Genomic DNA, 12781 nt, shown 5'->3' with positions numbered 1-12781 from the left:
TACACCAGGCTGTTCACTTCCTTCTATCTGTGCCTCAGACATGTAGCTTTGCACTTCCAGTACTGATCGGCTGCCAGTGTCCTGCGCACAGATTTCGAAATACTTCCACACAAATGGTATAGCGAATGATTACAATGTAGTATGTGCACGCGGCCGTACTTCCAGAAAAATCTGCCGAAAAAAGACCAAAAACTGTCCGACCGATTTATGGGCGGTCAACAGGTGCATCCCTAATATTAAATCCATAATATCCACAGCAGTTATCACTATTATTTATTTAATATTAATCTTTTATTATTAATAATTTATTTATTCAATAATTATTTTATTTAATACAATAAAGAAAAGTAACAATCTGGGGGTGGGTGTAGAATATGCTTAATTGTCCCAAAATTATATAATGATGATAATAATGATAATTATATTAATAATAATAATTATTATAAACATTTAAATATACATAATTTTAATTAAGCAGAATATATGTGTTGTTTTTGGAATAAAATAACCAGGATTTTGTGATATTCATCCACGCTGTCAATTAAATGGTTTGATCGGTCATTCAGATTTTTTATGAACTTTCTCTCTTTTTCTCTCTTTTGTGTGAGCAGTCGGCTCTTAATCAAAACGTAGCAGTCCAGATGTGTGTTATGATTACAGTGGTGTCTGTTCTACATAAATGCATCTATCAGTCAATCTCTGTGTATTCTGCTGCCTCTGATTGATTGACAGCTTGAGTGTTTTGATTGATTGACGGATGTTTCATTCTTCAGCAGTCTAAGTCTGTGAGTCAAGCTGTCAGTCAAACTCGCTGTAATGGCTTGTTAGAGGAGCATTGCGTAATGCTCTAAATGTTGCCAGGACCAGAGCAGATCAATACGAGCCTCCACCCACTACACCACACAACACCGCAGGCTTTTCTACTACCTGCCGGAGAACAGTTGCCGGGCATCATTTCTGACAATTCAAATTGCAGTTCCTTCCCAGTTCAATGGTGAAGTGTTTTGTTTCTGCACTTCTAGTGTCACCAACTGGAATTGCACACTAAATGTTTCCCAAATGTTACGCTGTTCTTCCAACAGTTAGTTCCACTCTTCATGCCACTCGTTGAGCTGATGTTGCTATGTCGAACTGCTCAAACAAACAGCTAGAAATGTTGAAAGCCCCACAATGTTTAGATTTTAGTGGGAACTCAATCTGCGCCTTACTTAAAGTTGTCTTTGCATATTAGAGTCAACACAAAACAGCAATCGCATCTCATTTTACATCTGCATTTTTTAGTTAAACAGGATATTTAATGAGAAAAATAGAATAATTCCAGAGTGCAGCATTAGTTTTAACATTGAAAGAAAGTGAGCTAAGCTGGAACTAGCAAAACCTTTAATATTTGACAATTTTATGATAAAAAATTGTAAAAAACTGACCACAACATCCAGTGATGGAAAATTGTTTATTTCTTTCTAATTTATTTTATTTTATAAATTATATATATATATATATATATATATATATATATATATATATATATATATATATATATATATATATATATATATATATATATATATATATATATATATATATAAAATTGTTTATTTCTTTCTAATTTATTTTATTTTATAAATTAATTATATATATATATATATATATATATATATATATATATATATATATATATATATATATATATATATATATATATATATTTTTTTTTTTTAATAAATGCTGTTTTTATTTTTATTTTTTTATATATTCATAAAAGAATCCTGAAAAAGTGTGCCTGGTTCCAAAAAAAAAAAAAAAAAAACATGAAGCAGCACAACTATTTCCAACCCTGAAAATACATTGGAATATTAGAATGATTTCTGAAGGATCATGTGACACTGAAGAAGGGAGGAATGATGCTGAAAATTCAGCTTTAATCACAGGAATAAATTATATTTTAAAGTATATTAAAATATAAACTGTTATTTTAAATTGCAATAATATATCAGAAAATAACAGTGTTTTTCCATGAACACAAAATAAGATATTTTAAAGAATGTTCAAAAGATGGTAACTAATGACTTACATAGTATGAAAAAAGTAATTGGCTACTGTTAACTGTCTGGTTAGCAACTTTCCTCAAAATATATTTTATGTTCAGCAGAAACAAGAAACTACAAATTTGGAATAAGTGGAGGATGAGTAAACAATTTAATAATTAAAATTTTGGGGTGAACTAACCCTTTAATTTTACCATGAGAAGACACCCTTTACTTTTAAAGTAAGCTGCTGGAATGGACTGATTGGTTCTGGCCGGGCTCCTGTCGTGTGCTCCTCCACACATTACATGGACCGTAACGAGATGAGAGCAGGATATTAGATGGACTAATAGCAGAAGACTAGGTCTTTTACGGGAAGCAGCATTGCCGTTACTGCATAGATTGACCGAGAGAAAGCAATCGTGCTGTAAGGTTACCCGCAGATTCGCAGACCATGTGCTTCCCCACAAGCGTGTTTTCAAACTGCTGAGGTCCAGACTGACTTTTGATTTCTGGCTGAGTGGACAATGTTTTAACCCAATTCATTTGCCTCTGTCTTGTTCTTGAAGAGCAATAGCTACACACACTGTAAATGGAAGGGATGCATTTTACTGGATTGTGAGTTATGTATGTGTGTTTTGTCGTGTCTAGACTGTATGCCATTTGAGCAGGATGGCTTCGCTCTTATTTTACACTTTCTAAAAAAGAGGGCATTTTTCTGTTGAAGCAGATGAGCCTGCAATATCTCTGTGTGATCGCAATTCAGGATGCAGATCTTTAAAGATGAGCCCCGTCAGTGGAGAATTAAAAGATAATTGTGAAAACCATGATGTATATGTATAGAAAGCATGCAATACATTACTTTGTTTTATAGTTTCAGGTACTTTATATTTATCCAAAAACACAGATATGAATAAAAAAATGTGTGTCTGTATATCTATATCTATCTATCTATCTATCTATCTATCTATCTATCTATCTATCTATCTATCTATCTATATATATATATACACACACACACACACAAAACCTCGTTATATAGTTTTTCATATGTACATTTTTATATGAAAAATATATAAAATCATCATTATTTTGATACATTTGATAGAAAGATAGATAGATATAAATAGTTATAAATGTAGAGTTATAGATAGATAGATAGATAGATAGATAGATAGATAGATTAGATACATTAGATAGATATAATCATTATTTTGATAAAACATGACAGTAAAATACAAAGGGCCTCTGTTTGTTTGCAAGCTTTAGCGATTCTGTTCGGTGCCATTAAGATCTTGAAAAATGTGCAGAACAAAGCTGTTCTCGGATATGGTTCTTATCTCACAAATTAATCAGCATATTTCCGCACGAGACTTCTGACAGCTTCTATACTGCAAACGAATGGACACTTGGACGAACTCCAATAGAAATGCCATCCATTCATTTAGCTCTTATTCAAGAATCCAGAGCTAAATGAGCTTTATTTCCACACATTTCTGAAGAGGCTCGCAAAGTCCCTGCCCCTTGCATGCTTGTTTATTCAATATTTTGCCTAATTTGATTATGCTTCCAGGCAGCACAGAATCAGATCCCTTTAACACGCTGTATACTTATCCACAGCGTAGGATCAGTAAAAGGCTGTCCCACCAACCTGAGCACTTTACCAACATCACAACACCAAGCAAAAGACCTCCCTTCATCTCTGCGCTTTTCATGGCACCATGACCATCATTTGCTCCTCTTAATATGAGAGCATTATTTTCCTGCTTTTAAAAACCTCCAAGCATCTGTGTACTTACGGCCTGTATTATTCATGCTCATACATCGCTCTACCTCACCAGCATCATTTCTGACAGCAGAGAGTGAGCGAGAGAGGATCTGAGCATCTCTGAAGCCTCTGGTCAGAGCAAGTGAGGTTATGCAGCCCGGCCAGGACAGGGTCCGCAGGGGCCTGGAGCTCTTGAGTGGAGACACCAGCGGGCTAATGGAGCAGCACACCCACTCCTTCAGCTACCAGAGTGATCCTGAGGGACTGACGAAATATGAATGAGGTCTTCCTCGCAGTGTGAGAGAACAAAAGACAGACCTGGTCGGAACCAGCAAGTGATATGATAAAGCAGAACTTGACAGTGATTATGGGACAGAAATGAATGGGGGTGAAAATTAGTGATATTTGGCCTTTTTTAATTATGGGCATTGGCTGCAAGTCTTTTGTTTGGCAGATGTGTTGGTAACTTTTATTTTGACTGCATATATAGCAGTTCTGTTTGGTGCCATGTGATAAAGCAAACTTAATTATGGAACAGAAATTAATGGTGGTAAGAAAAATTAAAAAAAGTTTTATTGATGTGTTGGGAAAAAAATATTATTGCGTTTGCTTTTTTGTTATTATAATCAAATGTCAAATGCAATAATATTTTTTCATCTACTGTCAGCATTCAGCAAATATGCGTTTTTTTTTATTATTATTGGAGTTTTTGAATACCTAATAAAAATAAAAATTTATTTTCCTTTATAAAGTTGCCATCAAAATTAATCTGATTTTACAGATTTATTATCTTGTTCAAATATATATATTTTCATATTTATAAATTTTCTAATTAGTTATTTGTAAATTCAGAAAATGTTGTATATAATATACTTTTAATTTCAGCAAATGCTATGTATGTTTTTTTACTATTTCTAAATGATCTTTAATGTGATATATCAGCCAACAGCCACCCTGCTTTCATCCATTAAAACAATATTTCAATAAATAAAATATTAAAAAAATAAATAAACATTTTAATTGCTAGTAAACATGCTATTAAAAATCAAAATAAGAAAGCTAGCACTCTAAAATATTTACTCAAATTCTGTTCTACCCATAGTTAATTACTACCCATTGAGTTTCGGTTGATTCTGGTCTACACAAGATTTTAGATTGAAAGATTCTCTTGGATGCTCTAGCAGCATTTCATCCTGCAAGTTACCAAAACAGGTCTGTTGGGAGCTACCTTTCCTCTCTAACAAATTCCCATTGGGATACTTTAGAATTTGACTCGTTTGAGCAGTGCTTGTACACGTATAATTTTTTTATGTTTGCCTGAGTAAATGTGCTTTGTTTTTGCATCTGCGTGAATCATGTGGAGCTGTTTGGGTTTAGAGTGTTTAGTTCTGGACCTGTTGGGAGTATGTGGTTTGTGGGACGTTTCTTCAGTCCATGCTGTTGATCAGCGCTCAATCTGCTCTTTGGTCATGCTCATTTGTAGATCCTGTCTCTCTCTTTGTGTGTTTTAACACACTACCTTATACAAAAACTTGGATGTATATATCTAAAGTATATATCATATGATCATAAGGGTGTTATTTCAGCTCAACTCCAAACAGAATTGCAACAGTAATTGCTGTTTTCTAAGCATTTCTGCAATTTCCATTGGTTGACAGAATCATGGACAGAAGGATTCTGACTTACATTGTGCTGAAATATAGTTTATATATTTTGATCTGTTTTCTCCTGCAGAATTTTTTTTCTTCATAATTTTAATGTCTTTGCATTGTCCTACAATGAAATTAGGGATGCAAGATTTGGGGAAAAAATGTATTGTAATTTTTTTATTTTTTTTCAAAATGGGTAATCAATCAATCAATAATAATAATAATAATGATTATTCAATAACAATAATAATAACAATAATGATTTTTATTATTATTACTGCTACATTAAAATATAAAAAAATACTAAATCACTAATCACTAATACGTATTTAATGGAATATAATAAGAACTTTATTTTACATTTATTTAACTGTGAATTTTATTTTATTTACATATATTTATAATACATTTATAATAAATCACATTAAGCCATATTTTGTGTTTTTGGTTTTGTTTTGGTGTAAATAAATATTTTGCAGCCCTATGGTAAGTTATGCTAATGTGTCCAGATTCGAGTCTGCTAATGCACATGGAGAAATGGGCTTTTTCTTCGACTTGTGATTTGTCAGATGAGGTTCGCTGGCTTGATTTTGCTCATATTTTATTCTGTGCTCTCAGCCGTTTGTATCATACTTCAGCTCTGAATGGGCTTAAGCAAATGTCTCAGGCATGACACATTACCATCGTTACACCAATAATTCTTTTCAGGTTTGAAGGGAGCACTATTAACGCTGGCGTAAGAAACGGATGGAGACTGTGGCCTCACGTGTTTGATTGTAATGAAACGCTCTTATATCTGTCTCTTTCTGCTCTGTGAGTTTGCAGCTGGACAGTTTCACACACACCAAGGCAGGATTATAAATAGCGTAAATCAATAATAAATGACACCGTATTTCCCATATTTGGAGTTGGGCTTCAGTGCCCTAAGGGGAATGGATGAAAATATCATTCTTGCAGTCTTTCTCGCTCTCTCTCTCTCTGTATTTCAGGTCTGTCGTTTCCCCTGAGTACAGCGAGGCTTCTTGTTTATACTGTAGCATCCATCTTTTATTTATTTTCCTCATCTGTTTGGCTGGCTGCAGATTTCTCCATTCAGAGCTGATCATTAGAGCAACTGCATTATTTACCATTCCGGTCTGCATCGCTGAAAGGAGGAGAGAAATGGGGAGAGAGAGAGTTTCCTATATCCATAAGCCCATTTTAGCACATTAAAGTGGCACAGGGGAGTGAGTGACATTATCTCAAACAGAGATCGACAGATGTTATTTTTTTATAACCGATAATGATTGGTTTAATGTTTGAGAGCTCAATGACCCATGTGCAATACCCTGATTTTATTTTATTTTGATTTTTGTCACATTGATCACTAAGCAACCATTGGACTATAATGCGTATATACATTTATAATAATAAGAATAATAATGATGTTTTATGTATTTATATTTTTATGATAATTTACAATATCTATAATTTATTATTTCCTCAAAAGTATTTGTTTATACATTTATATTTCGGTAACAAAAACTAAAGTAATATAAAAGTAAATAATTTACAAATATTTGTTGTTTCTGCTTTTTGACACAGTGTTTGCTAAAAAATCATTATACTATGATACAAAAGAAAAAAAAAAGTTTATTATTATAAATATTATTATTGTTATTGTAAGTTATTTAATAATAAATCCAAAAACAATAACATTTTGTTATTGTTGTTATTATTTGTACTGCATATTTGTGTTTTGCACAATGTGTGAGATCAAAAAGCAAAAGTAATGATAATATTTTTGTTTGGAAGTTAATTTAAGATTATATTATATTACATTACATTACATTATATTAGAAATTCTGTCATTTTTTCCTAAAATGTGGTAAATAGGGCTGTAAGATTTGGGAGACTAATGTTAGTTTTGTGTTTTTCTAATAACATTTTGCCCAATTTGAACAATTTTGATAGTATTGTGCAATTATCAACATGTCAATAATAATAATAAAACAATAATGATGATAATGATAACAACAGTAACAATATATACCGTATTTTCCGGACTATAAGTCACACTTTATTACATAGTTTGGCTGGTCCTGCGACTTATAGTCAGGTGCGACTTATTTATCAAAATTAATTTGACATGAACCGAGAGAAATGAACCAAGAGAAAACATTACCGCGAGAGGGCGCTCTATGTTGCTCAGAGCTCCTGTAGCCAACACTGAGCAGCATATAGCGCCCTCTCGCGGCTGTAGACGGTAATGTTTTCTCTTGATTCTTGGTTCTTAATAAATGCGACTTATAGTCCAGTGCGACTTATGTTTTTTTCCTCGTTGTAACCTATTTTTGGACTGATGCGACGTATACTTAGGTGCGACTTATAGAGAAAAATACGGTATTTATTTATTTTAATCGTTAATGTTTTTTATTAGACTATTTTTAAGTTTCTTTTAATTCTTAAGGTGTAGTGGAAATCCAGCAACATTTCCGCCCACCTCCACACATCCTGGTAAATTTTCCCAATCTTCCGCTAACTTTTTAATGCTTTCTATTTCTGCCCTGTTTATCAGAGCAGATCTGTTGTTCAAACTAAAATAATCCAGGCAGGATGAAGGAGTTTGCATCCGGGAGCTTTCCGAGCCATCATGGGCTGTAAAGCTGTCATGGAAAAGGTCCTTCCCACTCACTACTTCATGATTCTGCTTTGCATGAGCTCTGCCTCTGGCCGAGGCCCATGTGTATGAAGCCCAGGTGTTTTTTCAATGGCTACTTTTGTTGTTGATCAAAGTAGCAGGCTGACATCACAGTTAAAACTCTTGACTCTCACTCGTTCCCACGTCAGCTTTTCACACAGGCTATTTTCGTCCACTGCTGTGTTTACGTGCCCGTTATCTCTCGAATCAGTTTGTAGCAGAGATGTGTTTGCGTCATGGCTTCTCATGTTCTGATCATTCAGGTCCAACTAGATTTTGACATCTCCTGAAGAAAATCTGAGTTATGGTTGCCTTTTGCTGAACTCACCAGTTTTGTTACCTGGTAGTTGCTTTGCTGTTACTCAGTTGTTTATTAGCACATTGCCATGCAGTTGCTTTTAGCCTTTTTCCTAATTTTACTATAGAGGTTGCATAAATGTAATTCAATATTTGGTCCAAAATGGGTACATTTTTTACAAGCAAAAAATAAGCAAGTTGCGGTTCAGTAAGTGAGTCTGATTCATCATTGCTTTTTAATTAATTCACTTAATATACCCAGTTCATTCATTCATTCATTCATTCATTCATTCAGTAATTGCACTACACTGGTCATACTGTACATTTTGATTCACTAAAAAGAATCATTGTCTCTGGAATCACTGGTTAAACTGTATGGTTTATAGTTTGTTTGGTTAAAAAGAAATCCGTTTTTCAGAATCATTTCCAGATAGGTTCGTACAATTTTATTGTATTGACTTTTGTGTGTATTTATTTATTTATTTATTCTCCCCCTTGCATTGGTTGGACTACATGCAATAGGCTCTTTTTTTTTGGTTATGCTTTTTTAATCAGATTGCACTGACTGGATTGCATGTTTTTGATTCATTAAGAAGAATCGTTCTCTTTAGAATCAAATGGCACTGGTTGGCCTTTATTTGTTTTGTTCAACAAAAAAAGAATCACTTCTTAAGGATCATTCTGTCTCGATTCAAATTAGACTGTTTGGACTGTACATTTTTGTTACCTAAAAAGAATCAGTTAATGCGAATCAGTTTTTATATATATATATATATATATATATATATATATATATATATATATATATATATATATATATTTATTTTTTATATCAAACTTCATTGGTTAGGCTGTTTGTTTTTGTTCTGCTAAAAACTATCACTTCTTAAGAGTCATTCTTTCTGGAATCAGTCTAGACTGGTTGGGCTTAATGTCTTCATTTCCCTAAAAAGAATCATCTTATATTTCCTGCATATGAGCAGAAGTAGAATTAATAAACCATCAAAAATAACTATTTTGTGATATGTACCGTTACTGTGCCTTAAGCTATACTGGCAATCCCTAATTTATACTACACCCACCCTTGCGCTAAAGTACTCTGACTAATCAAAAAAAGAGGGAATGTTGATGACATGACATGTTTTGTGATGTGTAAAAGATTTATCTTGGTGCGTGTTTGTTTATGTGAGTTGGGATTGTGTTCTCTCCCTATTTTGGGCTGAGCTGAGTTTTAATGCTCCAGGCTCTTTGTAAAGGATCCAGCAGCACTTCGTTTGGGTGTTGGCCGTGTGGTATTGTTTGCTTGGCGTTGCTGTATGAAAGGGATCTGTAGGATAAATATTTCAGCACTCTTTCTCTCCCTGTCTCTTGGTCTTTCTGTACCCGTATCTGTACACACTGCGTATTGATTAACATTGAGCCCAAGTAAATGTGCCATTGATTTTCTGCTTTAAGCGCCAAGCTTTACCAACGTGACCTGTCAGGCAGGCTATCCCTTGAAGATGGACCTGCTCTTCACTTCTTTCCAACCTTTTCGAAACACACAGTCTTCCAAAAAAATTGCATGTTCATGGATGGGGCGTGTGCGGTGTCACATGATGGAGTCTGCCGGTCAAAATCACAATGACGCTCCATCCATCACGCCTCTAATGTTCTCATATGTGATTTTTCTGAAGCACCTCGCTCCGAGCTTTCTTAATACCTTCAATTATTCAAAGACGAAAGAGCTAATCATTCCTGGTGTTTTTTCTTCCCAAAAATGTCGACCTAAGGCCTTCCAGATTAATTAGGTGGCAAACCAACTAGGATACTGATGCCAAATATGTCATTACGTTGTTATATTAGCTCTCTACATGTTTGTTTTTGTCATGGTTATAGCGATTGCGAAATAAATAGCTTAAGGTTCGCAGTGTTATGGGATTTCCCTGAACAATGTGCTGGAGAAGATCGATGGCTACACAGTGTTTGAGCTCATGATCATCAAGATATTTCTGTCCGATGAGTCAATCGATCAATAAAATGAAAGGCTCGAGAGGAACTGCAAATGAGCTCTGGATAAAGCCCGCTGGGAATGGGAACGTTAAATGAGTAGACAGATGAGATGTGTTCACATTGCTTTTTCACATTCCTATTCTCATTAATAGTATGGATATTTCACTCAACAATGAAACTTGCGTTCAGATGTTCTATGGAGCACAACAGTAGAATTTAGAAAGTAAAAATCAATAACGATTCAATAGCATAGCAATAGCAATAACGTATAAACAGACCGATTTTTTTTGTTGTGAATTGTTGTGAATTTCTTACTGCTGTCAAACGATTAATCGCATCCGAGATAAAGTTTTTCGTTTACATAATATATGTGTTTGTGTTGTAGGGCTGCACGATAAATCACATACGATATTTAATGCACATCTTGTTAGTAAAGCCGGTTCTGTAATCGGCGGTAAATCTCCATCACCTGCGCACTTTCACATGAAGCAACAGTAACTACTCAGAGCTGTTGTTCACCGACAAGCTGCGCAAAAACACGGTCATATTTTGCGCAGCTTGTCAGTGGGATATATTCTAAAACGTACACGTGTCTATATATTTTTTTTAAATTACAGCATTATTTCTGATTCCCTCATGTTTTCCACAATGCATTATGTGTTGAGTAGTTCATTTAATCAATTTACTTTTTTACCCCAGATCAAACGCTTTTTGCTTTGAACCACGTGTAATGTTGTGATTCAACTCAGAGCATGCTGGTTTTTTTAGAGCTATTTATTTCAGAAAATGAATGGGAAAAATACTTCCCGAACTGAAGCTGCTAAAAAAGTGGGTGGTCACTGTTGTGCTCTATGTAAACAGCAGAGTAGTGTGCTAATGAGAGAGCGAGGGAGAGGGAGTCTTGGAGCTTCTGTGAATCTGCCCCGTGTTCCAGGAAACTACAGCAGTGCACATAAACACTCAGCATGCCTGCAACGGCTCTGTGATGTCACCAGCTGAGAGGAAGGGCGGGCGAGAGAGAGAGAGAGAGAGGGGAGGGGCAAAGGGTGACTGAGTGGGATACAGACACAGCCGGAGGGAAGAGAGTCAGTGAGAGCGAGACGGGGAATGTGAAAGACCGAGAGAGCCACACTCAGCACTGTTAGAGGTATTGTGTTTCCTGAGAGTTGTAACCCCTCCGGCTCGCTGTCTGCTGTCTCCCTGCTCTGGACTTGAGGGGCTGATGGGTAAGCGCTGTTTCTGTACGGGCTGTTCTGAGTGAGGGAGGTTGAGTGGGTGGATGGACGGACGGGTGTGTAAAGACTATGGCTTTATTGCATGGTGCTGAGATACGCTAACACTCTGGCGTGGGTGTGTGTACATGCACGCTGCATCCTTGAACAAGTGATGAGAGCTTTTCAATGCACTTTATTGTCAGTCCTTCACTGTATTGTGTGTGTGTGTGTGTGTGTGTGTGTGTGAGGTGTTCCGCTTGGCTGTGTGTGTGGCGCAGGGTCTCTGTCCTGGACAGTCTGTCTGGTGAGGATTGAAAGTAGGGCTGGGCGGTGTGACGACGGATGTGTCGGCCGGTAGAGATCCTGCTGTACTGTTTAAACGACGGACTGTGTTATGCTCTTTACGCATGACATGGGGTAGAGAAACATGGATTATTGCTTAATGCAGAGCGGGACGTGTCCCGAACAAGTCAAGACGAGGAACTTGTTATTAAAAGGTGTTTGGCATCACAAAGCGCAGATTAGTTGTTTAGGGTTGCAGAGGAAAATCGTAACTTGTCGAATTAATAATATTAATAATAATTGAACTGATGAAATCACATGTGAATGTTTATTGGCTGTTTTACAACATCCCGTGGAACGTGGCTCAACCAATCAGAGCTAAGAGCCAAAACTGTTTTTTTTTTTTTTTTTTTTTTTTTTTTTTTAACTTCTTAGATTAAAATATTCAGAAATATGAACTTTTTTTTTTAATTTTGTATTTTATTTGTCAGTATTTATTATCCTGTTTTGATGAATGTGCATTAACCAGTGTTGTTATTTTAACTGATACTAAAACTATTTTTGTTTTTTACAGAATAAATGTTAGATTAAAAATTTGAACTTATTTCACTCCGTAATTTACCAAAGAAAACATTTCTAATTTTATGTATAATTACTAAAATGGCTACAACTAAAATAAAAAATAAGTTACAACTAAATACAAATACTATAAAAATAAATAATAGTATAAAAATGACAAAAGCACATAACAAAATAAAAAATGAAAAATATCAAAATAAAAGCTATTTTGTAAAGAGATTTATAAATATTATAATTTTATATAAATAATACAACTAAAGCTAATAATATATGTGAAAAAAAATTTCAAAACAAAG

General features: G+C 34.8%; 1 protein-coding gene across 5 annotated transcripts in view; it reads left to right on the top strand.

The window, feature by feature from the left end:
- Nucleotides 1–12781, top strand: part of LOC127964686 (histone deacetylase 4) — a 202155-nt gene that overhangs the window by 92627 nt on the left and 96747 nt on the right. The window contains exon 1 of one of the 5 annotated variants that reach the window (XM_052564968.1): nucleotides 11473–11636. The exons of the other annotated variants lie outside the window; for them this stretch is intronic. Coding sequence (XP_052420928.1) covers nucleotides 11633–11636 — 4 coding nt within the window. The 5' untranslated portion in view covers nucleotides 11473–11632. Of the gene's footprint in view, nucleotides 1–11472; nucleotides 11637–12781 lie in introns of those variants that run through there. 5 annotated transcript variants of the gene reach the window in all.

The sequence above is a fragment of the Carassius gibelio genome, chromosome B9 (genome assembly GCF_023724105.1).
Source record: "Carassius gibelio isolate Cgi1373 ecotype wild population from Czech Republic chromosome B9, carGib1.2-hapl.c, whole genome shotgun sequence".
NCBI classification, from domain to species: Eukaryota; Metazoa; Chordata; class Actinopteri; order Cypriniformes; family Cyprinidae; genus Carassius; species Carassius gibelio.
The sequence above is the reverse complement of the archived record's forward strand: the minus strand, read 5'-3'. Positions and strand labels throughout refer to the sequence as shown.